We start from the raw sequence: 25,300 nt of genomic DNA, 5'->3' as shown, positions 1-25,300 counted from the left end.
ATATCACAAGCACTGAGATTACTTAAGTAAGCAAGTGGAGCATTCAAAGGAAGAAAAGCAATTGAGAGAGGAGTTTTAAAATGATCATTGCATTAAAAGAATTGCTAATAGCTAATATACAGGCATAACCAATGTGCAGTTGCAAGCTTTCTTGTGCTGTCAAGAAAGGAGAAGGAACTAAAATTCCAAGAAAGATTTAATCCACATTTTGTAAAACCTATCAAATTCACAGCAGGTGAGAAGCGGTAAATGTTTGCCTCCAAAGGAGATTAGAAACTGAAACAAGGCAGAATTACATTAGCACAGATTAACCAGGTTATCAGATAGTCATTTAATTAAACAGAGTAAATCCTTGCTTAGCTGAACCACCTCACCAGAAAAACTCACCTTAATACAAATTATGTTTCCCAATTTCCCTCTTTGTTCATCCAGATAAATCAAATGTCCTTCACCCTATTTGAACAAACAGGGTTCTGATTTATCTGTTTTAGATCACTGATTTATATGCTGTAGAAGCTATCTCATTGTTTAGAATTCAGTGATATACTGTTGTGGGTGTTTTCCCTTTGCTTCCTTGTACATGGTGAATTGTTTTTGTTCCAAACGTTTAAACCCCTCAAACAGAGTAGAAATAACCAAGTCTTTGTACAAAGGTAGGTTAGATTTAGATCTTTGTCTTAAATGAATTTTTCTGTTTTATACATTATGATGCCCTTCTCCCATACATCAAGTATTTTGGGTGGGAGGGGCAGCCAACAGAAAATTAAACCCAGTCTTCGCTTGACCATTAATATTAGCCCAAGATAAAATGTGTTTTTTTTCCTTGTGATATCTGATCAACGCCCCCTCCCCCCACAAACAATATGCAAAAAGCTGAGTCAAATTTCAGGCAGGGGCAGGGCGGAGAAGGAATAAATAAATTCAGATTTTGACAGCGCTTACAAATGACTGATTCAGATACGGCATCTGTGAATTTCAAAATCTGTTTTCACTCCTCTAACTTATATTAATTTGTTATTAAAGACATACATATACTTAGGTATGGCAGAATTTGAAGGATAATATCAATGTTTATTTTTAAGCATTTTTTCTCTTTTTATTGTTTACAGTTGTAGGAAATTATGGGTGGGGGTGTCAGACAATGGGCAGGGCAGGCAATAATTATTTAATGACAGTAGACATTAAGATTCAGAAAGTTAATGTTTGTAACCGTTAAAACACAGATTGTCAACATCACACGTCAAAATATGCAAAGTAAATATCCTTAAATCAAACTCTAAGTTCTCAAGTAGCATTTTTCTTCTGTACATTTTGATAAGTATCGATGGAACTATTTTTTCATCAGTTTACGTGTGTATGGTGAAATTGATGTTTACTGACATTTGATAATAAAAATTGAATCCTTCCAAGCCTACATATACTCTAAATGTATTCACAGATCTAGGCAGCTGACATTCATATACAAGAAAAACAAATGAAACAAATAATTATAAATGTTCTGTGCAATTTTATCCCACAAGAAGGTCCAAATTCTGATACCCTTATGCTGAATAGTATCTTACTCTGCGAGTAGTCCTTTTGGTTTAAGTTGGGCTGTTTGATGAGTAATCTGTTACTAACATGAATCTGGCCCCAAGTGTTGTCTAATCATGCTCACCTGATGCATGTCCAACCTGATGCTATATTACAAGCTATTTTCTTTATAGAAATCTTGTTACAAAGGTCCGTCAGTACTTAACTGATAATGAAAACATTTGTGATTTGAAACAAAATCTTGGTGCAACAAGTCAGACATTGGCTAGGATCTTCCAGCATCATTTTCATAAATATTACAGTGTCAGAGAGAGCAGGATGTTCATCCCTTTGAAGATAACTGAACTGGGGCTTTTGTTGAGACTAGTCATACCCCGGATTGTGAAGCTGTTATTTCAGTTTAAAAAAATTAAGAAATCCCAAATAGTTAATTCTCATGTTCACTTTATTTATCCTCTGAAGTTCCTCAAAATGAAAGCACCAGTTTCTACTTTTTGGTCTGTATTCATTTTTCTTTCTTTTTTTTAATACTCTCTCTCTTGTGGCTTATCAGATGCTTTCAGCTTAAACAGCCTCTGAGGCAAACAGTAGGTTTGTGCCGTGTGTGTGTGTGTGCGCGTGAATATGTGTGTGTAAGTATTGTAACGTGGCAGGGCATAGGGAGTTATGAAACTTTCCAATAAAGTCTCAGTGCGTCAGTATTGGTTGGTTGTTGTTTTTTTCCATTGCCCTCTGATTTCATTTCCAGTTATGAGTGAAGAGAGAGGGCTGGGGGGAAAAACCTCAAAAAAACAGTTGACTGAGAAAAGAAGCAATTCCCATGACAGGTGGAGTATGCAGCATGTTGAATGAGACTCTTCATTTTTGGTGCACAGGGGCTGGGGGAAGGGGAAATCTTTCCACTTTGGGCAGCTGCTGGTTTAAAGGGGATCCAGCAAACTGTTAAAGCAGCAGCAAGAAGTTTGGCTTTAATTTTTTTAAAGGACTGGAGAAATTATTAACCACGGTTTATGACATCACAGTTGATCTGATTAAAGGTTTGTTTTCTTGCTGGCAGAGGTGTGCTCTGTAGAGACTGGTTCTCTCTTCTTTTTTTTTTTTTTAAGTTTCTTTTTTGAACAACAAACGGAGAGAACTGCTCGCATTGCTGCTGCTGCTCCAGCTGCGCTTGTGTGTGTGTAAAAAGGATGGTGTATCTGTAGCTGCCACGCACAAACACACATTTGACCATGAGGACTCTTCGCAGGTTGAAGTTCATGAGTTCGCCCAGCCTCAGTGATCTGGGCAAGAGAGAGCAGGCAGCCTTGGATGAGCGGGGGACCCAGCAGCGACGGGCCTGCTCCAACGCTACTTGGAACAGGTAAGGTCTTGCTCGATGCACTTCCTCACCTGGAGCCTCTAAGCTCTCCGACAGCAGCTGGCATGATTAATTCCACAATTACCCTCTCTTTGTTTCACAGTCTGGGATAGTTTGTTCCTAACCGTACTTTATTTCAGGAATGTAACAGCACATTGGCTTCTGCATTAATGTATTACTAAACGTGTCTCTGGTTACATGTAACAGACAGAAGCAACTCTTTGAGGCTGCTATTAACCTTTCTCTGAATGCCGACAGAAAAATAGACTTGCCCTCCTGAAGATGGTTCAACCTATTCTGACCGGCAGGAACTTTTTTCAAAGCACCAACATACAAATATGTTCTTACACCTTGCTAGACATTTTAGTTCAAGGTTGATTTGGTTTTGTTTAAAAGTGTCTCTCTGTATATTCTGCTTTGCTGTGCTTTCTGTATGTTTTGGAAGGGGGAAAATAATCCATCAGGTTTACTTTTTTTGGTGTGTGATTTCTATGTCTATCGCTGTTTGTCAAAATATATAGCGGAACATTTTCAAGTAACTTAGGGGAACATTTTCCAAAGTGAGTGACTTAGGCGTTTGAGAACCTAAGTCCCATTGACTTTAATTGAGACATTGACTGCTAGGTGCCTAAGGCGCAGATTTTTAAAGGTGTTTAGGTGCCTAACTCCCATTAAAATCAAAGTGCCTAAACACCTTTTAAAAAGCTGGCCTTAAGTCAATTTTTTGAAAATGGGACTTAGGCGCTTTTGGAAAATGTTACTGATAGGTATTTTTAAAAGCACTAAGATATATTTACAGCAAGATAGAAATCACTGGAGCGTCCAGGAGAACCAATTTCCTAATAGGATTGTGTCATTGTGCAAAAAAGATTCCAAAAAAAATCACATCTATCACTATGACTGTGCTTCGATCCATCCTTTAAGTGCGAGCAGCTTGTTAGGCATTGTAACAATACAAGACGCGAAGGAGACACTGTCCCAGCCCTGAGAAGCTTGCATCTTAAATAACACAAGCATGCACAGAGAGACCCAGATGAGGGTGTTAATTCAAGATCTGATACTGCCACCCTTACTCAGGTTGAGTAGTACTTCACTTGGCCGGTTGTCCCACGGGAAACAGTAAGGCTATTTGCAGAGTAAAATACTGCTTGGTGTGAGTATAGGGTCCTCGGAACTTTTTCATAATGGTGTGCTGACAGCTTTCACTGGCAGGGATTAGCATTTATGGGACTCCTGGGAGAAGTGAGTTGTCAGGACGGATTTGAAAGGAGAGGGAGTGGCTGCCTGGCCTAGTTGGATAGGGAGGGTTTAGGGGATGGTATGGAAGGGGACTTGTGGTGCTGCATGAGCACTGAGAAAAGGCAAATCTGTTCACATTTGCTGTCTCTGCTGTTGGTGCAAAACACAGTCCAAGAACTGGTCAGTTAAGATGGGGTCATATATATATTTATTTATTTATTTTTGAATTTGGAAAAGGTGGGTACAGTTATGACCAATGGGTATTTGCCATCTGTGTGTGGGAGACTTGTTAGATCTCTTGTGCATTTAATCAATCACGCATCATGTATTGTTTAACCATGCATGTGTGAGTAATTGCTTGACTGGTTTGTGAACTCAGTGACCGACCTTTCGTTTTTGCCATGAGTCATCTTTCCCTTAGCTGTGAATACACTGGCATCCTGAACTTCCATAGCATGCATCTTTGAAATCCCTCTGGAGAAGCCAGTGGAGATGCTGCTTTGTAAGACCCACACTGCTTAATTCTGCAGACAGAGTGAGCATCTGTGTATGTGTGCCAAGGTGCTCTGAAGTCGTGATAAATATTACAAAACATGAGTGATTTTTAGAGACTGCAGCCTACGTGCAGGCTCTGCATTTCATAGTAAATAATAGAAGGCCACTCTGCAGCAAAGCAAGGGGATAAACGTAGCTTTTTCTTGCAACTTAATGCACTTCATATCCTGTCTTGGCTTTAAGGATCTCAGTACCTTAGCAGATACTCTACACACTCTGTAAAATTTATCTTCATAATTTCATCTCAGGACAGTTGAGGCTTCAGTAATGGGTTAGCTATTCATACTCTGAAACAATTCTCTGAAATCTGGTTAAGATTTTCAGATGTGACCCAAAAAAATGCAAGATTTTGAAAAGCGACCTGTGACTTTGGGTGACTCAAAGTGTAGGTGCCCAACCCGAGACACTTTAAAAAGGGGCCTGATTTTCAGAGTGCAGGTGTTCAGCACTCTCTGAAACGCAGGACTCAGGAACTTTTTTAAGGCATCTCCAGTTGGGCACCTAAGGTTTGGGTCACCCAGAATAACTGGTTACTTTTGAAAACCTTTGCCATGCATGTGTTTTGTTTGTTTAGTTCCTTGGGTTTGGTTTGGTTTTCTGTAAAACAAAAGTGCCTTGTTTAACAAAAGCATTTCTAAGTACTGTCCTCAGACATTATCCTTTGGCTTACGGAAAGGTACTGCCTTCCTTATAGGAGAACGATTTCTGCTATTTCAATCAGTGAACTATTAAACATTCTTACTAATCAGGGAAGTGATAGGAAGCACCAGAAATGCCTTCCATTTTCATCAAGCCAGAATCTATTATGGTTAAACGTTAGCTGCCATTTCCCCCTTAACTTTAGCATCTGTGCCTGGGTGGCAGTTTGTGGGTGTGTGTGTTTGCAAGAGGCTATGAGCCTGATTCAGTAAAGCTGATGCAGGGAGGTGTGAAATACAACCCCTCAGAATGCCCCTGCTCCAGCCAAACCCATTGCTCAAGAGAGGATACTCATCCTTTGGGAGGACAGGCAATGACCCTGACTCTGCCCTGTGTCAGAGTACTGTGGGAGGCCACATTTAGTTTTCCCAAGGTTCTCTATAAGCTTTGCCAGTGGGAGCTTCAGAAGAGAGCCACTCAAGTCAGTGCTCTCTCTAGTCATCCTCCCCACAGACCATTTTCTGGCTGTGTCACCCACTTTTGAGCCCATGCTGCCTGCTCCAGAAGTAGAGTTTTGGCTACTTCATGTGCCAAAATGAACTGTCCGGCAAAATGTCCTTCATTAAGTCTTCTATGTTGATATCCGCTTAAACCCTTGGGATTGTATTTTTGACAGGGTGAATTCTGCCCTTTGTAGCTAGGTGAGGGCAAATTACAGGAGACTGGTTCCATGTCTGTCATTGCCCAGCTCCCCGCTGGCACATTGCATTCCTAGCAAGGTTTCTTCCTCTGCAGGGATTTTCCTTCATCTCCGCAGCTACAGTACTGTAAAACAGCATGAAACTGTCAAATCAAATGGAAGTAAGGCACTGTTGAGCTTCTGCCTACTACTACGCAAACTGGACTTTGTGGGCACAGCCTCTTCTGTCCCTGCTGTCCCATGATCCCCAAAAGCAGTGTGTACCAACTCACCAGCGAGCCAACACATGTTAACTAGCAACTAGCAGCTGCATAATTGAACAATACAACTTCATGAGAGCTCACAAACTTTGCATTGGATTAAAATAATTTAGGTTCTTTTACAGGCATTATCTTCAACTGCTTGTTTTCTGCTGCAGCAGTAAAGAGGGCTGAATACTGACTAAACCGATTGGACTGAGAAACCCAAGGTTTATAATCTTTATAATCTGATAGCCAAGGTGGGGCCCCTCTGAGGGCAAAGGAAATCCAAAGAGCGGTTTTCTTTATGACTTAGCTGGCATTGACTGCCTAATCAGTGGTTAATACTGGTTGGGTTCTGCTGTGGAAAAGCCTATCGTGAAATGACATATATTCTCCTTGGTGTTAGGAAAAAAAGGGAAAATGATGACAAGTTGAAGTAGGAGGTAGTGAATAAAATAAGCCAAAATATAAGGAGGAGGAGGAGATGTTTCTTACAATAATGAAATCAACAGTAAATCCAAGCTGAGAAACATTATTAAGAACAACCTGAATTAGTGTTTGCAGGAATATAGTATGCACAGTAGCTTGCCATTAAGTAGTGCTCTGTGGAGGGTGCAATGTTTCATCTTTAATTAAAAATCCCTGTCTTTTCTGATTACAGCAGGGCTTTACTAATGAAAGAAACCTTGAAATGTGTCAAACTGAAAGTACTGAGCTTTCAGTTTTGTTAGGACATTCTTCCCTTTCCCACATTGGCTAATTATTCAGATATACAGTATTTGTATTGACTTAGCTCCTTCTTCCCGGACCTTCTCAATGGGATCCCCTTAGAGAGAGAGTTTGGTTTGAACACAGGAACAAATGGGAGCCCAAAACTCCTTACTTCTACTCCTGACTCCAACACTAACTCTTTTTGTTTCAATTTGGGGAAGCTTCTTAACCCTCTGTGCCTCAGTTTCCCCATCTGCAAAATAGGGATAATAATGTTCATCTCCCTCACAAGTGGGTTTACAATTGATGCAGTTAATGAATGAATGGTTGTAAAGCACTTTGAAGACTTTCTGTTTAATAAATTCATTTATTTTCATTAAATGTTAGACTGAAATTAAGTTGTTTGTCAATGGGTGTTTGCAAATTGTTCCCTTTGAGCACAATTTTCAGAAGTACCAAAGTGACTTAGAAGCTCAAAAGTGATTTATGCACTTAGAAGCTTAAGTCCCCTTGACTTTTAGTGAGATTCACATGGTACTGTTTTTGTTCACTGATTGTTTAACTGGAACTTTTTGAACACGAGAATTACAAATAGCAATTACCGAATACTTGGGTGTACTCTCTCATACCCTTCTTTGCATATGAATTCGGTATTCATTTACAGACTAGCAATTGCCTAAAAATGTGCACAAACAAAAACTCATTTACACACCTTTGTTTGGAAATATAAAGTGAAAAGGTGGTGGTCAAAATGAACAGGTGGTCAAATTTCAAACTAAGTTAATCAATAGAGTTGGATGAGAAATAGTTTTCCCGTCTGTGAATGTTTTCAAGAGTTTGACCTTTTTTCCTGTATCGAATCAGGATGAAAACTAGAAATCTTGAAAATATTCAAAACCTGAAAAACCAGTTTTATTTTGAGTCAATCAAAATTTTTTTTTTTTTTTACAATTTCTAAATATTTCATTTTCAGTTTGACCATTTTTTCTTTGGTTCACCTTTTTTTCAGACAAATTAGTTTAAATTTGGAAACAAAAAGTTGTGTAATACCAGAAATTTCTCAACCTTTTTTCCAGTCAGAAAATTTGGTAAACCCGACCCTGTTGTACAGAGTTTCACTTGTGATGAATTGGCATTTTTCAACAAAAAACATAATTCACTGGAAAAATTCCTGACCAGCTCTGTTTGTGCGCCCAGGTTTGCCATAGTTCCTCAGCTCGACATACAGCTTTTGCCCATTGGAAAGAGAGGTATTTAATCTTAACTAAATCTGGTTTTAAAACAATACAAATTTTAAATTTAGGATGATATTTTCAGATTTGCTGAGCACCCATTGAATCAATGGGCAGCTGTGGGTGCTCAACAACTCTGAAAATAAATCCTGTCCTGTCGGATAGCCATTCAACAGCGCAAGTGAAATGAGTTTGTTTGGTCTCAGGCTAGTTACACAATGGCCTGGAGTCCATATCTTTTAAAAAAACATCCCTTCTGCCTTGGTGCTAATTACAATGCTGGTTAGGAGCATCCGCAGAGACTCAAACAACGAATAGGCTAGAATGATACTCTTAACCGCTTTGCGGTCCCTTTACTTTAAGGCATAGTGTTGGGGAAGCCAACCCTGCTCTTGTTTAATAAGAGATTAGTTCATCCCTAGTTACAGAATACCAACTGCCATAGCCTTGCCTTTCTGAGGAAATTGATTGGGCAAACAGTAGAACATAGGTGCTCTCCAGGTGTGAAGTGGAAGGTCCACTCAGCTGATTTCACCATTCTTCTTGTGGGTTCATTCTCCCTTTCAGTTAGTGTTCTTTTGACATTCTACTGCAGTCTGTGGTAACTGTGGGATGTATAAATGTGAGAGCTTAGTGCAGCCTTTGACCTCTCCCAAACAGGTCAGCATGGGCTTCCTGTCAAAAACATTCCTATCTTCAGCAGCTCACAGCTATGCTGCTTCTTTGCCTCTTGTGATAGGTCTTCACTGCCATGGTGTATTTGAATGTGTTAATCCTCAGGAAATGCTTGATTAGTCTTTTGTTTTGGATATAAATAATTTTAAATTGTCACAAGAGCTTATCTTGAAAAAGCGACAGGTGGACAGCTTTGGAAAGCTATGTTACACTATCTTTAAATTCACCTTCATGTTTCATTTCTTATACTACAGTGTCTTTTTACACATGCATATACTTTTGTGTGTAGGTCAGCTTCAGATTGTGTTTTTAATATATTAACAAAGGCTAGGGCATTAGGGGAAATATTTGTGTTTTCAGCATAGAATGTAATCTCCAAACTGTGGAGAAACCAGTAACAAGTAAATTTCTGTCTGGTTACTTGCATGCTTACCTGCATTGCATATCCACCTATTAAACCCAACGAGTGACCTAGATTTGGTGTTCTCCAGCCTTTTCATTCATTTTGTGTGACCATGTCTATACTCTAGGTGCTACAGTAGCACAGCTCTGTAGCTAAGCCTCTGTAGCACCATAGGAAGAGGTTTTTCTGTCACTGTAGGTAATCTGCCTCTCCAGATGGCAGTGGTTACACTGATGGAAACATTGTCAGCCTTGCATGTCTGTTTCAGGGGTTAAGTCAGCATAATTGTGGTGCTCAGGACTGTGAATTTTTCACACCCTGAGTTCCACAGCTATGTCGATATAACTTCTCAAGTATAGACTTGTCCCAAGAAAGAGCCCTGCTCACTGACCTGAACCCTCTTTTTTCTCAGCCTTCTCTCCCAAATCCCACTGCTGAATTCACAAACGGTTTGATTCTGCAGATACAGGAAGGGCTCTTTAAACCATTGGTGGCTCATCATGACTCACAGTTTGAGGCAACAGTGACTTAGGCTAATTAGTCTGGTACGTCACAGAAGTCAGTTAGCAGTTGAAGAGAAAGAGAACGCAGTCCTCCTGCTTTTTCCCGGATTAGACAGTGCTACGCCACCACACTAGTTTACAGCGCCCCACATATAACACTGGGAGGCTTTCAGTTCTTGCTGCAGTGCTGCGTGTTCTGAAAAACGAGCTGCTTGCGCTGATTCAGTCCTGTCATGAAAATAGCTTAAGCTTTTTAGGGACTCAGGATGTCTACTCCCCTACTGCAGTCTTGACTTGGGCACATTACAAATTTCTACTCTTCTCTTAGGTAACTGGAAACCTCAATCCGCCGATCCCCTAACACACAAGCACTTTCACAGTTCTGGACACATTACTGTTCCTGTATTCTGTGTCCTCTGTCCACATCCAGCACTCCTCGGGGGCAGGAACCTAGCCCTCCACCCCAGCTGTCATGGCATAGGAGTGTCAGGTGGGGGACTCAATGAAGAGAAGTTCACCCAATGAATTGTCTGTCTTTTCAGAAGCAGGAGAGAGAATCTGGAGCAGGGGAGACAGGTGATCAAATGGCTATGCAGAGGGAGTGCAGATCTCCTTTAACTAGCCATGGCTCACCAACAATTGGAGGAGCCAGTTCAGACTTCCCAGCTCCTGAGCTTCTTGTGATGTGGATACTTTTGTCCATTACGAACTGAACTGAGATCATCAACTTATGTCACATAGGTCACCAAACGCCTATCAGATGGTAAAGACTTAGTCCTTACCAGCCTGGATTTCATTCATACTGATGACCAGCTGTGTGCGTGTGTGTGTGTGAAGCTGAAGTAAATTACAATAGTCAGTGGAGCTACACTGATTTACACCAGCTGAGGAACTGTCCCATCAATCCATATGTATGTGCTGTCTTTCCGAAACTGTGCAACCCCCTGCAGGGTAAGGATAGGTGCTGACTCCGTGGGTGCTCTGGGGCTGTAGCACCCACGAAAAAAAATAGTGGGTGCTCAGCACCCACCAGCCACCCGCCGATCAGCTGTTCTGTGGGCCCCACTGATCAGCTCTTCCCCCCTCCCACCCAACACCTCCTGCCCACCACCAATCAGCTGTTCAGCGGTGGGGGGGAGGCGCTGGGGGCAGGGGTGGAGTGTGAGTGGGAAGAGGCAGAGTGAAGGTAGGGTCTTGGGGGAAGGGGTGGAGTGGGGGCGGGGCTCCGGGGCCCAGAGAAAGCTGAAAGTCGATGCCTGTGAGTGTAAGTAAATGGTTGGATTTTTTTACTTCGTGTGGTGCTCAGATACACCCACGCGCATATGTGTGTGCACGTATACTCACACATACTACACACCTTTCTTGCACCCCATTCTCCCACTACATGACACATGAAACCACTTTGAAGTTAAAGGGAATTGCTTGTATTCTGAAGGAGAAGAATCAGTCCATGAGCAGTTGTGATGTATGAGAGAGAAGAAGCCACATCTTTGTACCTCGACACTTGGAGTGCATCAGTAGACTAAAACGGTTTTGAACTTGTACATGCAGTAGTATAAACAAGTGGGTTCTCATCTGAAGATTACAGCATTATTCAGCATTGGGGAGTTTATCTGTACACAGCAAGTGCACAGGTGGTTCAAGAAACAGATGGATTTTGTTGTCTTTTTTTGGGGACTGTGGTTTGGGTTCTTCCTCCGCTTTGCTCTTGTAAATATTTTATTTACAGTCCCAAAATATTATATATATCTAAGTTTAGTGCATGACAAGACATGATAATGGCTTTAAAAAGTACCAAAAATGAAAATTGTGTGTAGCATTGTGTACTATTCTATGGATAATAGCATTTGGCATTGACTTGTGAGGATGGCAGTCATGTTGCAAGGATGAGATAGCAGACAGTCATGAAGGTCATTAGCTAGAACCAAAGAGGATCTTATGTGCCGTTGTGCCAATGGCTCATGGGCCTGTCTGGCTTTGTATGTATCCCATTACCAAACTTCTGATGCATGCAGTTTGCCCGTATTTTGTATTCTTAATGAATTTCATATTATTGCTAAAAGCATAACCATTGCTTGACGACACTTGCAGTTCAGTATTGGCAATGTGTAAGTGACCAAATAACCAACCGTAGCCAAATTTATTGTCTAAAGTCAAAGCAGAACTATACAGAAAGGAATGAGTTAATAGCACACCAATCCTTCTGAGAAGCTTGTTTCTCGCAGCGTGCAGTTCATCTTACACAGAAGCTGTGCTTTGAAATATGTATTCAAAACCACCTCCTTTTATACTAGACCTGTTTACAAGTTAGAGGTCTTTCTGTGTACATTACTGAGTTCTAACCCACCAATCTGTATTAGTCCAGTACCTTTCCGATCTCTTGTTTTCTTCCTGGTGCTATCAGCCTGTGACAGTACCTCCCAAGCTTGTACCAGTGCAAAACATTCACATATCTTGTCTTTGCCAGATTTTGTATTTCCCAGTGCCAAAGCTGACTTCAGCTTTGCAGGGTATTGTGGGATACATATCTCTTGATATAAGTAACCAGATCTGTGGGAAAAAGTATGATACCATTCAGTTAGCGTAACTTTCAAACACCTGTATCTGCAGTGTAGCCCTGTCAGTCCCAGGATATTAGAGAGACAAGGTGGGTGAGGTAATATCTTTTACTGGACCAACCTCAGTTGGTGAGAGAGACAAACTTTCAAGCCACGCAGAGCTCTTCAGGTCTGGGAAAGGTACTTAGGCTATGTCTACATTGGCAGTTTTGTCGCTCAGGGGTGTGAAAAAACACCCCTCTGAATGCCAGAACTTCTAGCGATGAAAAGCGCCGGTGTGGATAGTGTCCCTTGTTGGGGGTGGTTTCATTTTGTCGATAAAGAGCAGCCACACAGTGCACCTTACAGTGGTGCAGCTGCAGCGGCAGAGCTGCGCCATTGTAAGGTGTGCTGTGTAGACGTAGCCTGCGAGTGTCACCGCTAAATACAAGATGGAACAGATTGTTTATCATAAGTCATTAGCACTTACTCTACTGTTACCCAAGTGGAACATAAGTGGTGCGTAGTCCTTATGCTACTCTTGCACAGACTGAACTTTACCCTGTAATGACAATAAGTACTGATACTTAGCAGATCGTAGGCAACATTAAAATTCAGAATTTTCTGCTTTACAGTGATGGCAGAATCTTCTGTTCTAAAGATGCTACAGTCACTGCAGGTACCTGGCAAGGAATGTTGATTTATTTTTCTTAAATTTCAACTTTGTGATGTTATGTGCAAGGTGCTCAGGGCAATATCAGTGAATGTATGCATGCTTCAGAGACAGATATGTTATAAAAGGGATTGAGGAATACATTTTATAAAGCATTTCCAATTTAGGTTGAACTGTTAAAATGTGAGCTGAGATTACTCCAGTATAGCGGCATTTTACGTAAACTGAATGACATAGATTACAATATAAAACCCCCTGAGGATCTGCACAGGTACAGGGGTCCACCCAAGTGGAACAGCTTGTAAGATCAGGATCTCTCTGAGTAGAAACAGCATCCTTTCTCTGCCGGAGAAAGTTGAGCCAGTTTAACTAAGTGTGATTTTAAACCAATTTAGAAAGCCGGTGCAACCCCCATGGGACACTCATAGTTTGATTTAAACCAGGTTTATTTCAGGTTAGCTTAAGTCACTTATGAACACAAATTGCCACAAACACACGTAAGCCACTCTCAAACTGACATGAATGCCCACACAGCCTTTTTTACCTGTTTAAATAAATTGGTTTAAAATCACGCCTCTAATTAAACTTGTGTGACTTTCTCGTGTCGACAAGGCCTACGCGTTCTGTTTAGTGTCATTAATTAGGGCTTGCAGAACTTTTAGAAGAGAAATAAAGAAGTTTAAAAAGATTAATATAATAATGGAAGAAAATGAGGACACAAATACATTGAAAAAACACCACAACTTACATATTGACTGGGGTAAAGTTTTCAAAAGTGCTTAGGTCCTATTTTAAAAGGTGACAGAGGCTTACATTTGTCAGCAAAACATAGTTAACACTGCTTGTTGGGGGTGGTTTAATTATGCCAGCGGGAGAGCAGCTACACAGGAGACCTTCCAGTGATGCAGCTGTCCCGCTGTAAGGTCCGTAGAGATAGCGGTAGTCATTTAGAAATCTAATGGCTTGTCTGGTATAGCTAGAAATTGACTGGCATAGCTAAAGCAGAATAACTACTGCTCTCTAGCTGTGTTGGTATAACTCCTCTGTGGGGACACTCAGAACACTTCACAAACAGCAACTCAGTCTACAGATAATAGCCCAGGTTAGGAGTGGCCTCCATGCAGTCACTCAAAGGCAAACAAAATCTTCTCCCTTGAGCAACTACACAGGGTAGCTGTCCCTGTGCTCCCTGCATTCTGGCACTATTCACTCTTGCTCCCTGCCAGGAAGCAGGACTATTAAAAAAAGGGGTCAGCCCCCTCACCAAGCTCACAGAGCAAAGCCAGTGTACTCCAGAGGGAGCAATCTGCTCCATTTGATGGATGGAGCAGGTTGTACTCCCTTCAGTGCAAGGAAGAATCCTGGCAGACTGTCTCTGGTACTCCTCCTGGGGTGGAGGAGGGGGCAGTATCTTAAAAGCCACAATCTGTGTCTGTCAATGTTTGTTGAGAGTCTTGCTCCATTTGAGAGAGCACCCTCTGTGGAGTAATAGACCTGCTGAGAGTCTGGATAGAAAAGCCTCCCCCTCATTCAGACAAGATCTCCGAAGCGAGAGAGAGAGGGAGAGCTGTAGCGGTAGCAGATTTTTGCCACAGAGAACATTCCAGAGTACATTTCCGAACCAGAAGAGTGTGTAGAGAGTGCTGGTTTTATTCACTACATTAATTGAACCTCACATCTTACTCCTAATATTAAACATGGCCACGTTGCTTCACTGTGTGCTAGGGACATTTGGCTACCAATTTTCAAATGATTGTAAATTGAGTGTCTGTTCAAGCCAGCCAAGATCAACTGAATTGGATTATTAATGCGTACGTGCGAGGAGAATTCAAACAAGGGATACTTAATATCTTGAAAATGTCATCAAATGAATAGCAGAGGGAGAGAGAGGGTGTTGTTTTCTGTTTTGGTCAGCTTATACATTTCTGCATGGCTGGATCATATGCTCACTATCCCTAACACACCACTTTTATTTTCCTTTCCCCATGCTGATGAGGCCAGAGATGTTTAGCTGTAGGTCTCTTCACTGTTAAACACTCTGGCTGTCTCTCTACTATGAAAGTGAACCAGAGTTTGAGAGTGGTTGCCAAATCTCCTTCCTCCCAGTGCTTCACACTCAGCCCACACTCAAAGTGTTTGTCTTGTGGTGGACTTGACTTCTACACAGGGTCAACCATGCTTAATACCCAGTAGTAGTGCCCTACCAAATTCACGGCCATGAAAAACGCATCACGGACCATGAACTCTGGCCTCCTACCACGAAATCTGTCTTTTGTGTGCTTTTACCCTATACTATACAGATTTCTTGGGGGTTCTGACCCAAAGGGGAAATGCAGGGGGGTCACAAGATTATTTTAGGGGGGTCCTGGTATTGCCCCTCTTACTTATACCCTAACTTCACAGTTGGGCAACCAGAGAGCAGAAAGCAGCGCCCTGCCAGCAGCAGCATAGAAGTAAGGGTGGCAACACCATACCATGCCACTCTTACTTCTGCGCTGCTGCCTTCAGAGCTGGACGGCCGGACAGTGGCAGCTGGTGACTGAGGGCCCAGCAGCACAGAAGTAAAGGTGGCAATACCAGACTAGGCCATCCTTACTGCTGCGCTCGCTGCTGCTGCTGCCAATGGCTCTGCCTTCAGAGCTGGGCTCCCTGCCAGCAGCCACCGCTCTCCAGTTGCTCAGCTCTGACAGCAGTGCCACCAGCAGCAGCAGTGCAGAAGTAAGAGTAGCAGTACCAGCTCCCCCCGCTTCTCCCACCCCCCCCCCCCCCCGCAATAACCTTGCAACCCCCTCACAACTCCTTTTTTGGGTCAGGACCCCTATAATTATAACACCTTGAAATTTCAGATTTAAATAGCTGATATCATGAAATTTATGATTTTTTAAATCCTATGACCATGAAATTGACCAAAATGGACTGTGAATTTGGAAGGGCCCTACTCGCTGGAGCAAAATATCTGAGATATTTTCTAGACTTTCTCCAGTAGTATGTGTATCTCTCTCCACTTGCTGCAACAGGTGTTGAACTCTGTTGGCCCAGTCCACACCAGTAGAGTAACCGTTTTCAACACCAATTTTGGGGGAAAGAAGATATCCCCAAAACCCGATCTTGATGTCTGCTATCAAACATGGCTCATTTTTCTGGTGCAGAAGCAGCTGGTACTGGAGCCTTTTAAACCATGTAAAGGAACCAAGCACAAGCTTCACAAGGCAATGAGCCTCCTTGTTTACTAGCTTGTCAAATACAAACTAGCACACTTAGGCTAGGCAGATTTGATCCAAACTTTACATTCTAGAACTCAGAAACTTGTCATTTTTCCATGGTACCAGGTACACTGTAGTGTGACCTGAAGGAAAATCAGCTGCAGAGCTCTAAAAAAACATGCTTGCTAAGTCAGTGGTAAAACCAGAAACACAGGGTGGAGGTGTGTGTGGTGGTGTTTTCAGTTTTCTCAAAATCTTTTCCATCAGGTATTCTAAGGGTGAAATTCAACTCCGTGACCTACAGTGGTGGTCTGTTAGTACCACTGTGGATCTCTATTGCTATTCTGCACATTCTGTGTGCAGAAATGTCAGTGGGAGTTTGGCATGTAGAATAGAGATGCACTCTGCAGATTAGGGAGGAAAATTCAGCCTTGTGTTTTCAGACAAGCTGTGAGGCTTTTTGCCTGGTGCAAAATCAAACAGAGTTTCACTTTGTAGTTAGTAATTCCTTTTTTGCTTGGTAGGGTTAAGAAAGAAGAAAAGTGACACAGTGACAATTTCGAAGAGCCTGTTCCATAACCACAATAATCATGTGCTCTTATAATAATACTCAGCTCTTACATTGCATTTTATATCCACTGATCTTAAAGCACTTTATGGAGGTGGGCAAGTATCATTACCCCCACTTTAAATATGAGGAAACTGGGGCCCAGAAGCTAGCCAACATCACACAGTGGTAGATCCAGAAATAGAACCCAGCTCTCGTGACTCACAGTTAAATGTCCTATCCACTGGGCCGGAATACTTCTCGAAGGAGAAGTGTGCTACTAAAATCCTTCCTTTTTCCTCCCTGCAGAGGGAACTGAACTGTTCAGACACGTTTTTTTCTGCCAGGGTAACGCTAATGCATATTTTTCTGTCTGTGTTGGAAGTGATTACTCTTGGTGTATTTTTCATTTTTAAAGATAAACTGAGAGAGTTGCAGTTGAATTTAAAACCCTGGAGCTATGTCAATTTACATCAGTTTAGAATTTTATATTTCTTTACTTGTGTTACTTTCATTGTTAAAAATGAAATAAGTGTTGTAATCTCATTAACATTTTGCCATTAATCCTATTTGTTCATATTGTGCATTTGTATCCATCTAGAGCAGTGGTTCCCAAACTTGTGCTGCCGCTTGTGCAGGGAAATCCCCTTTGTTTACCTGCCGCCCCTTGCCACTTCCAGCAGCTCCCATTGGCCTGGAGCAGCGAACTGCAGCCACTGGGAGCCACGATCGGCCAAACCTGCAGACACAGCAGGAAAACAAACCGGCCCAGCCCGGCCCGGCCCGCCAGGGGCTTCCCCTGAACAAGCGGCGGAACAAGTTTGGGAACCACTGCTCTAGAGAATTAAACTAACCTCGTCACTTTCATTTTTATTCAGCCTTTAGTTTAATTTAACCAGCCAAGTCACTTCCAGTTTGTGACTCTCTTGCTGTAGCTCAGTGCTGCAATGTTTGGGTGGCAAAATTTAAAAATAGTTGGAAGAAGACATAACTGTCCAGGCTGTGTGCAGGAAACTTCCTCCCACTCTTGCGCAGCTGCCTGAAGGCTATCTACAATAGCATTTGCTGTGTGTCCCAGTCTCTAGGGAGGGCAGGGACTGTTCACGTCTGCTCTCCCCACCCCCAGGAGTAGGTTCCCCAAAAGAGGACAGGGAATGGTGGGGATGAGTCAGGCTCATAATCCACCTCTCCCATGACTCCTCTTCACCCGAACCAATGCATAAAGCAGGGTTGGGGTGATGGGGGTGGGGAAAGCAATCTTCTCCATAGGATGGAGCATATGGTACACAGAGACACTCCTGTTGTGCAGAGATTCCCCAGAAGAGACTGTATGCCTGAAGTATAGTCTCCCCAGTGTTCCTCCTGGGATAAAGCTGCTTGGGGCAGAGATGTAAATGCCACAGACTGGACCGACATACATTTATTATTTTAACCAAAATATTTTCATGAGTGAAGAGCCGCTTTTCTCTCCATGTTAAACTGATAAGGAGAGCCTTCTGTGGGCAGCACAAACAGTCACCTTAGTAAGAATGAGTCTATTAGGGAAAATGGTGTCAAACTGTTGCGGAATCATGTGGCAAAACAACAGGAGTAGCAGCTGAAAGATATAAAGTCCATCTACATTTTGAGCTGTAGGTATAATGCCCAGCTCAGGAAGGCATATTTGTGCTAGCTCTGATCTAGCAGTGTGCTAGAAATAGAAGTGTAGCTGCAGTGGTGTGAGCGACAGGAGGGGCTAGCTGCCCCACATACAATCCTGTCTGAGACACTCGGTACATACTCAAGTGGCTAGCCCCTCCCGCTGCTTGTGGTGCCATGTTTGCGCTCTATTTTTAGTGCGCTAGCTCAATCAGAGCTAGCACAGGTATGTCTACCCAAGCTGGACATTACAGCTCCAGCTCGAAGGATAGACATACTATTTGAGTTAACTTTTCAGCTTTGTCCTCAGAAACAAATTCTTTAAATTGTGATGCATGCCTCATCGCATCAGACTCAATCTGAACCCTTTATGTATTTCAGGACTGTGCTGGAGTCTGATCCTTATTCCTCTGAGGGCAGGTCTACTCATAAAACACTGCATCGGCACAGCTGCGCTGCTGTAATACTTTAATGAAGATGCTCAACACTGTCAGGAGAGAGCTGTCCCGTCAGCATAGTTAATCCATTTCCATGAGAGGTGGTAGCTGTGTTGACGGGAGAAGCCTTCCTGTTGACAGAGCACTGTCTATACCGGGGGTTAGGTCGGTGTAATTATGTTGCTCAGAGGTATTTGTTTTTCACACCCCTAAGCGACGTAGTTATACCAAAGTAATTCTGTAGGGTAGACCTGTCCTGAGTAACCCTTATGTGTGGAGGCCTCTTAAAGTCAGTGGGATTCCTAAGCATCACTAGTGGGAGTAAGGGCTGCCAGATGAGGCCCACAGTGTTTTGCAAATTTTCAGATCAGCCCTTCAAATTTGGGCAGACATGAAAATTATGATAGGTGGCAGCCTTAAGCAGTGTGAATAAATGTTAAGTGCCCACTTACACTTCTAGGCTGAGCTTAGTGAATTTGGAGGTTTCTGCTTTGTGCGCAGTCGATGTTGATCACAGCAGAAACACACAGGCAACATTGACAGTCTCTAAACAGCCTTTGCGTACAAGAGAAGTACAAGTGGAATTAAGAGTGGGTGCTGAGCAGGAATTATACCTGTACCTGGTTCATCACTATCTCTGTTGATGGCTAACTTCCATAAACATTAAATGTCCCCTATTTTTTTTCAACTGGTTTTCCTCTACCTGGGGCAGGAGCATAAATCTTGGGGTGGGGCAAGTAGCAATGAATTGGTCTGTGTTACTGATGCTTTTCTGTCATAGTACTGTTATTTTTCTTAAGAAAAATGAATGAGAGATGTCCAGTGAAATTAGCCAAAAACACATCAAAGAGCAAACAGGCCATATTTTTTTCTTTGAAAGCTCTAAGCATTCTTGTGACTTGAGTAAATATATTCTAGTGAAATAACATTATATTTATGGTCTGAAATTTGCTTTATGTTTACTCTTAAACTACTGATTATTGGTAAAGGAATCAAATAACCATAGTTTAAATATATATATATATATATATATATCAATAATACATAGATACCATCACCTAAATTATAGTAATATATTTCCTCTGTGATGGGGCCTCTATTCTTGTGATTAAAATATATAGGCTTATATTTTCAAAAGTGTCCAGTGATTTTGGGTACCTTAGTTTTTGGGTGCTCATATTGAGACTTCTTCAGGGCCTTGATTTTCAGAAAGGCCATCTGCCTCTGGAAATCAGGCCCCTTTAAAGTGTCTCAAGTTCAATACCAAACATCACTAGTCACTTTAGGCCATGAGGTCTCTGGGAACTGACGTACAGCTTATCGTGGATGTGGTTACATTTCCAACGTATGAGTAATGACTCATTTCCTAATTTCTGCTTGCAGTATCCATAATGGAGTAATAGCAGTGTTCCAACGTAAAGGGCTCCCAGACCATGAACTTTACAACCTCAACGAAGGAGTTAGGTGAGTAACACAATCAGTGAGAGAGACGTTGCAGCAGAGTTTTTAGCTGCTGTTGTTGGCTAGTGATCATTGCTGACGACTTCCACAGTGAGGCCTTCTTTCTTCAGTTGTTTGTGTTGGAACTGATAAAGAATATCATTAATCTGTCCCTACTGGTTAGGTGTTGGTTCCTGGTCAGCTGTATTTACTGCAGGACTCTTGTCTGCACATCAGAGGGAAAAATTAAATGTAGTGACCTGCCTGTGTCATGGAAACAAATACAGTCCTGTCTCAACCAGTTTGTAGCAGTCTAGATGACATTTAGAAAACCAGAGTGTAAATCCAGAGCAACTGTGTTAACCCGTAGTGGAAAGAAAAGGAGTACTTGTGGCACCTTAGAGACTAACCAATTTATTTGAGCATAAGCTTTTGTGAGCTATAGCTCACTTCACTGGATGCATAAAGTGGAAAATACTAAAGTGGAAAATACAGTGAGGAGATCTCCTCACTGTATTTTCCACTTTATGCATCCGATGAAGTGAGCTGTAGCTCACGAAAGCTTATGCTCAGATAAATTGGTTAGTTTCTAAGGTGCCACAAGTACTCCTTTTCTTTTTGTGAATACAGACTAACACGGCTGCTACTCTGAAACCCTTAGTGGAGTTACTCTTGATGTGCTCCCTTATACCTGGGACCAGAATTGGGTCCATGGTTTTCTTTTAACAGCAGGTTGGCTATTAATAATTAGTTTATTGATAAACCTGCTTCATATGTTTTGCTCAATTGATCATTCATTTTGATGTACTTGCGGGAGAACAGTTGCTGATGATTCATACCTGAGCTGATTGAGGGCACATTGCAAAATCTAGACCAAAAGCTTCTATCATAAACAACACATCAGCAGGTCAAAACTTGTGGTGTAAAATATTGCATACTGTTGCTTAGAGGTTGGAAATTCCAGTCATGGTAGCATCCTCAGGGCTCCTGACCATTTGGAAATTGTTCCCATGGCTGCGGCAAAACACAGTCCAAAATTATCATCAGTTTCAGGAAATGTGTAGACCTTTCCTTTGTGAGGCTGTATTGTGCCTTTAAGGCACTAATTTGTGTTGGGGGTTTGTGGAGACCTTAACCAGTAGGAGCTCCAGGAGTAATACAGAGCAAGCATGGCCATTGGGCCACCCCGTAAGAGGATGTAGTGTATACTGGCTGGGGCAAGAGGGGCAAGTGTAGCACCAGCCTCTGCACGCATCCCTCAAGATGGCTAGCAGGATTATCCTCACACAGTCCATCAGTGTGAGTAAGTGCAAGGTGGTGCCTGGCCATTGCAGGAAAGGGCGGGGGATGAAAAGTAGGAATGATTCACTGCACATCCATCCAGTGTACATGCAGAGTCTGCTCCATGGATCTGTAGAGTCACCAAGCATAGTCCAGTTTAGTCTTGCATAGCAAGAGCTTTCCTGCAGGGTTCACTTGTCAGAAAAAATTAACAGATTAAAAAGCCATGGTTGGGCTAAAACCCAGCTAGCCTCTTCACTCTTATTTAGAGGTTTGCTTCCTCTTAGACGCCAAGTTAGGTTGACCATCCTCTAACAGCAATCCTCCTTTTCTGTGACTATCCTGGAATTGTTTTTTACAAAGCTCCTTATATGCCCAATGTTCCTTCATAAAAACACTGTTGTGAGGAGAGTATAAGTGGCTTGGAGGGTTGTGCAGGGATCAGGAATATCTGTATCAAGAGGAAGCATTTGTACAAACGCCAACTGCTAGACAGTCTCTTAAGCAGATTAGGACACATTTGTGCACACGGCAGCAGCAGCTGTCTCTCCTGAACTGTCCACTTTCTGACTTAACTATATTTTTCTACTGCACGTTGTCAATACGCAGTTTCTGAATCCTTGTGACTATTTAAAATGAGAACTTCTTCTTTTTTCAAATTTAGTTAAGCACAATGAGGACTATTTGCATGCCTTGGTTCAAAGTTCATACGTCAGATATTTTTGCTGTAGCTGTGTCCAAAAATTGAAATTAATATTATTCTGAAGTGGGGAAAATGTAATCACCCTCTCACAACTCAGACATCGCTGCATTTTTCCCCCCCACAAAAAATATTTAGGCAAAGACCGCGACTGGAAAATTTCCCTTCAGATGCTGTATTTTCTTCACAGTTACAGGATAATAAGAGAAGTTATTTTCCAACTATAAATAATGCAGGTTCTACTGGCAATTATTGTAATTAAATCATGGAAAGAATTGAGTAGCATCATAACACAAATATTAATATGTGGGGAAATAAGTTACACCTACAGCATTTGTGCATCTTCCTGTTGACTCCCAAACCCCTGGGTGTGTTTGTGCACATGAGTACTTACATGTGGCATAATCTGTTTTGTACATGCATGTGAAGGTTTTCTGTGTACACACAAATATCAGATCCTCAGCCTATTTAAATTTGTGTAGGACCATTTCCTTCAGTGGAGCTACGTTGATTTACACCAGATGAGGATCTGGCTCATAAAATGTATGGGTACCACTTCATGTTTGAAAGTTTGACGCAAGTGTCACTGGATAGGCCTTTCTTCCTTCTTTCCCACCTACCCTTTTCTTCCTCCTCCTTTCTCAGGGAAGATGCAGAAAACATCACAATGGATCAAGGTGATTTTTTAATAAATACAACATACAGCTGTAATAAGATACATGTCTTCTCTGCAGTATTAGGGCTTGTAATTAATACAATTTGAATAAGATATATTTTTGCAACATTAGATCTCGCATACCAACATGGAAATATTTTCCCTTTAGTTCAGTATGTAAAATTTCTGTTCTCCATGATTTGCAGTTTTCCCTCGCCAAAATCACCATTACATTTGACACTGATTGGTCTCTGGGTTGGCAGTCTTGGTAGACCATGTAGCAAGTTACTAGCAGAACCAGAACTAGAATCCAGGTCTCCTGGTCCCACATTGTAAACCTTGGTTCTCAATCTTTTCCATACCGTGATCCCCTTTTCCATACATCCTGGGACTCCCCATCCTATTCAGCAATATGGGAAGAACTGGGTAGGTCTGACTACCCTCCCCCTCCCCCAGATCCAAACTTGCCCCCTTCTGATCTGGGGTTTTGTTTTGGGTCAGCTGCACAAAATAAAAGTTGTTGGGGTTACAAATGAAATGCACGCTATGGTGATAAAGCAGATGGTTCACCAAGTTAAGTAGCTATAGCTATGAGTGCAAATACATTCCAAGAAAATGATAATCAAACCCAATAGTGTTCTGAACCCTGAATACTGCTATTAAAGAACCATAGAGGGCCTGGCTTCATTTATACCAAAGCTCCGTTCCACCACCATGGAAGTGTAAAGATGCCTTAAAGAGGACGTAAATTACGTTTAGAGCCAAAGGGACTGATTTTACTTCACTTGCACTATTGTAAATGATGAGTGACTCTAGTGGAGTTACATCGTTGTAAAACAGGTTTAAGTGAGGGAAGAAATAGCTCAAAAATATAATTGATTTACATCCTGAACTCCTTAACACAGCTTTTATTCAGTCCTTATCAGTTGGTTCAATGGGAGTTTGGCTGAGAAAAGGCTTAAGGTAATGTCCCATAATTCATAGAATATCAGGGTTGGAAGGAACCTCAGGAGGTCATCTAGTCCAACCCCCTGCTCAAAGCAGGATGAATCCCCAATTTTTGCCCCAGATCTCTAAATGCCCGCCTTCCCCCAAGGATTGAACTCACAACCCTGGGTTTAGCAGGCCAATGCTCAAACCACTGAGCTAGTATACTCACCTTAATTTTCAGCCAAGTTAAAAAAAATAAAAAATCATTCATGAAAACCTATATATAGAATCTCTCTGCTTAACTCTTTTTTTGTATCTGTAACTGTGTGATATTAATAACCATATAGTGGAGACCTGCGGGAGTTCTCTTTTCTTATTCCTTTAGTTGGATGTCATTATTTACACTCCTCAAAAATTAAGGAAGAGGAAACCGTGAGGAAGCAGGATAGCCAGTATTAAAGATGATGTATATCTGCCTCTCCTCTGAGCTTCAGGATGCTAATTGGATACAAGCAAGGCAAATTTCAGCAGCATTTCCTCAGTTGTTGAAAGATTTTGTACCTGATAAAAGAATCTTTCTTCGCATCTTTCATAATTTAATAACTAATAAAGTAAAGGTCAGCTATAATAAAGAACTAGATTTTTTTCATTCTGAGTAGCATTTAGGAGTTAATTTCAGAGTCAACCAAAGAAGAAGCAGCAGGAAGATATAAAAGTGTATTTTATGTGAGTTTATATTAGCATCTTAATTTGTAAAGTCTTTAAACAGACAGAGCAGATTTAGAGCCAAAAAGATACAAGCCTCACAGGAGTGCAAAATGGCTCTTGGTAAAATCACAGCTGTTTAAAAATCAGGTCTCATATCTGGTCAGCAATCTCATTTGAATTTAATCAGCATTTTTACCTGGACTCCATCACAGAAGTATGTGTAGTCAGACATAGCTGTTCAGTACTGACCATTGCCCATGGCCTGATGGATTAGTACAATATATTTTGTTAAAAAAAAAGAAAAGAAATACATTTTTGCAAACAACTTTGTTGGGTTCGGTTCTGCTTTGGATCACTTATTAGTAAGCACAGGTACTGAGAACATCAAACACTGGTGTTCTAACACTGCCCAAGGACCTCAGCGTTTCATGGATAATTAATTGAAGTCAGCAACAAAGTACCCGTATTATTAGAGATTCAAAGGGGAGAAAGCACTCTGTGCTCTCAGTTCTGCCTTTACCCTGTAAGCAGAGATAGTAACGCATCCATAATGCTGCTCATGTAAATGCAGGCTGTGTACTTTTTAGCTTTATTTCTTTCTCGTTTGAACTATTAAGTACCAAAATTTTAGTTCATCAGAGCCTAGGGTTAGTTTTCTAATCAAGAGAATGCCATTTTATAATCAACTTTTGGAACTCCAGTAATTAGCCATCACATCTAATCAAGGTATGAAGCCGCCTATGAATTAGCTATTTACAAACC

At 41.7% G+C, this 25,300-nt stretch overlaps 1 protein-coding gene across 7 annotated transcripts in view; it reads left to right on the top strand.

Annotated features, from left to right (window-relative positions):
- Positions 1-25,300, top strand: part of PRR5 (proline rich 5) — a 130,520-nt gene that overhangs the window by 54,426 nt on the left and 50,794 nt on the right. For 3 of the 7 annotated variants that reach the window (XM_073316435.2, XM_073316425.2, XM_073316414.2), the window contains 2 exons: positions 2,780-2,893; positions 20,208-20,288. In XM_073316435.2, coding sequence (XP_073172536.1) covers positions 2,790-2,893; positions 20,208-20,288 — 185 coding nt within the window. In that variant the 5' untranslated portion in view covers positions 2,780-2,789. Of the gene's footprint in view, positions 1-2,336; positions 2,361-2,639; positions 2,894-20,207; positions 20,289-25,300 lie in introns of those variants that run through there. The other 4 variants (XM_073316396.2, XM_073316404.2, XM_073316445.2 and 1 more) reach the window with 3 other exon arrangements.

This window comes from Lepidochelys kempii, chromosome 1, assembly GCF_965140285.1.
Source record: "Lepidochelys kempii isolate rLepKem1 chromosome 1, rLepKem1.hap1, whole genome shotgun sequence".
Classification (NCBI taxonomy): Eukaryota; Metazoa; Chordata; order Testudines; family Cheloniidae; genus Lepidochelys; species Lepidochelys kempii.
Note: the sequence above shows the minus strand (reverse complement) of the source record. Positions and strands in the feature narration are given on the sequence as shown.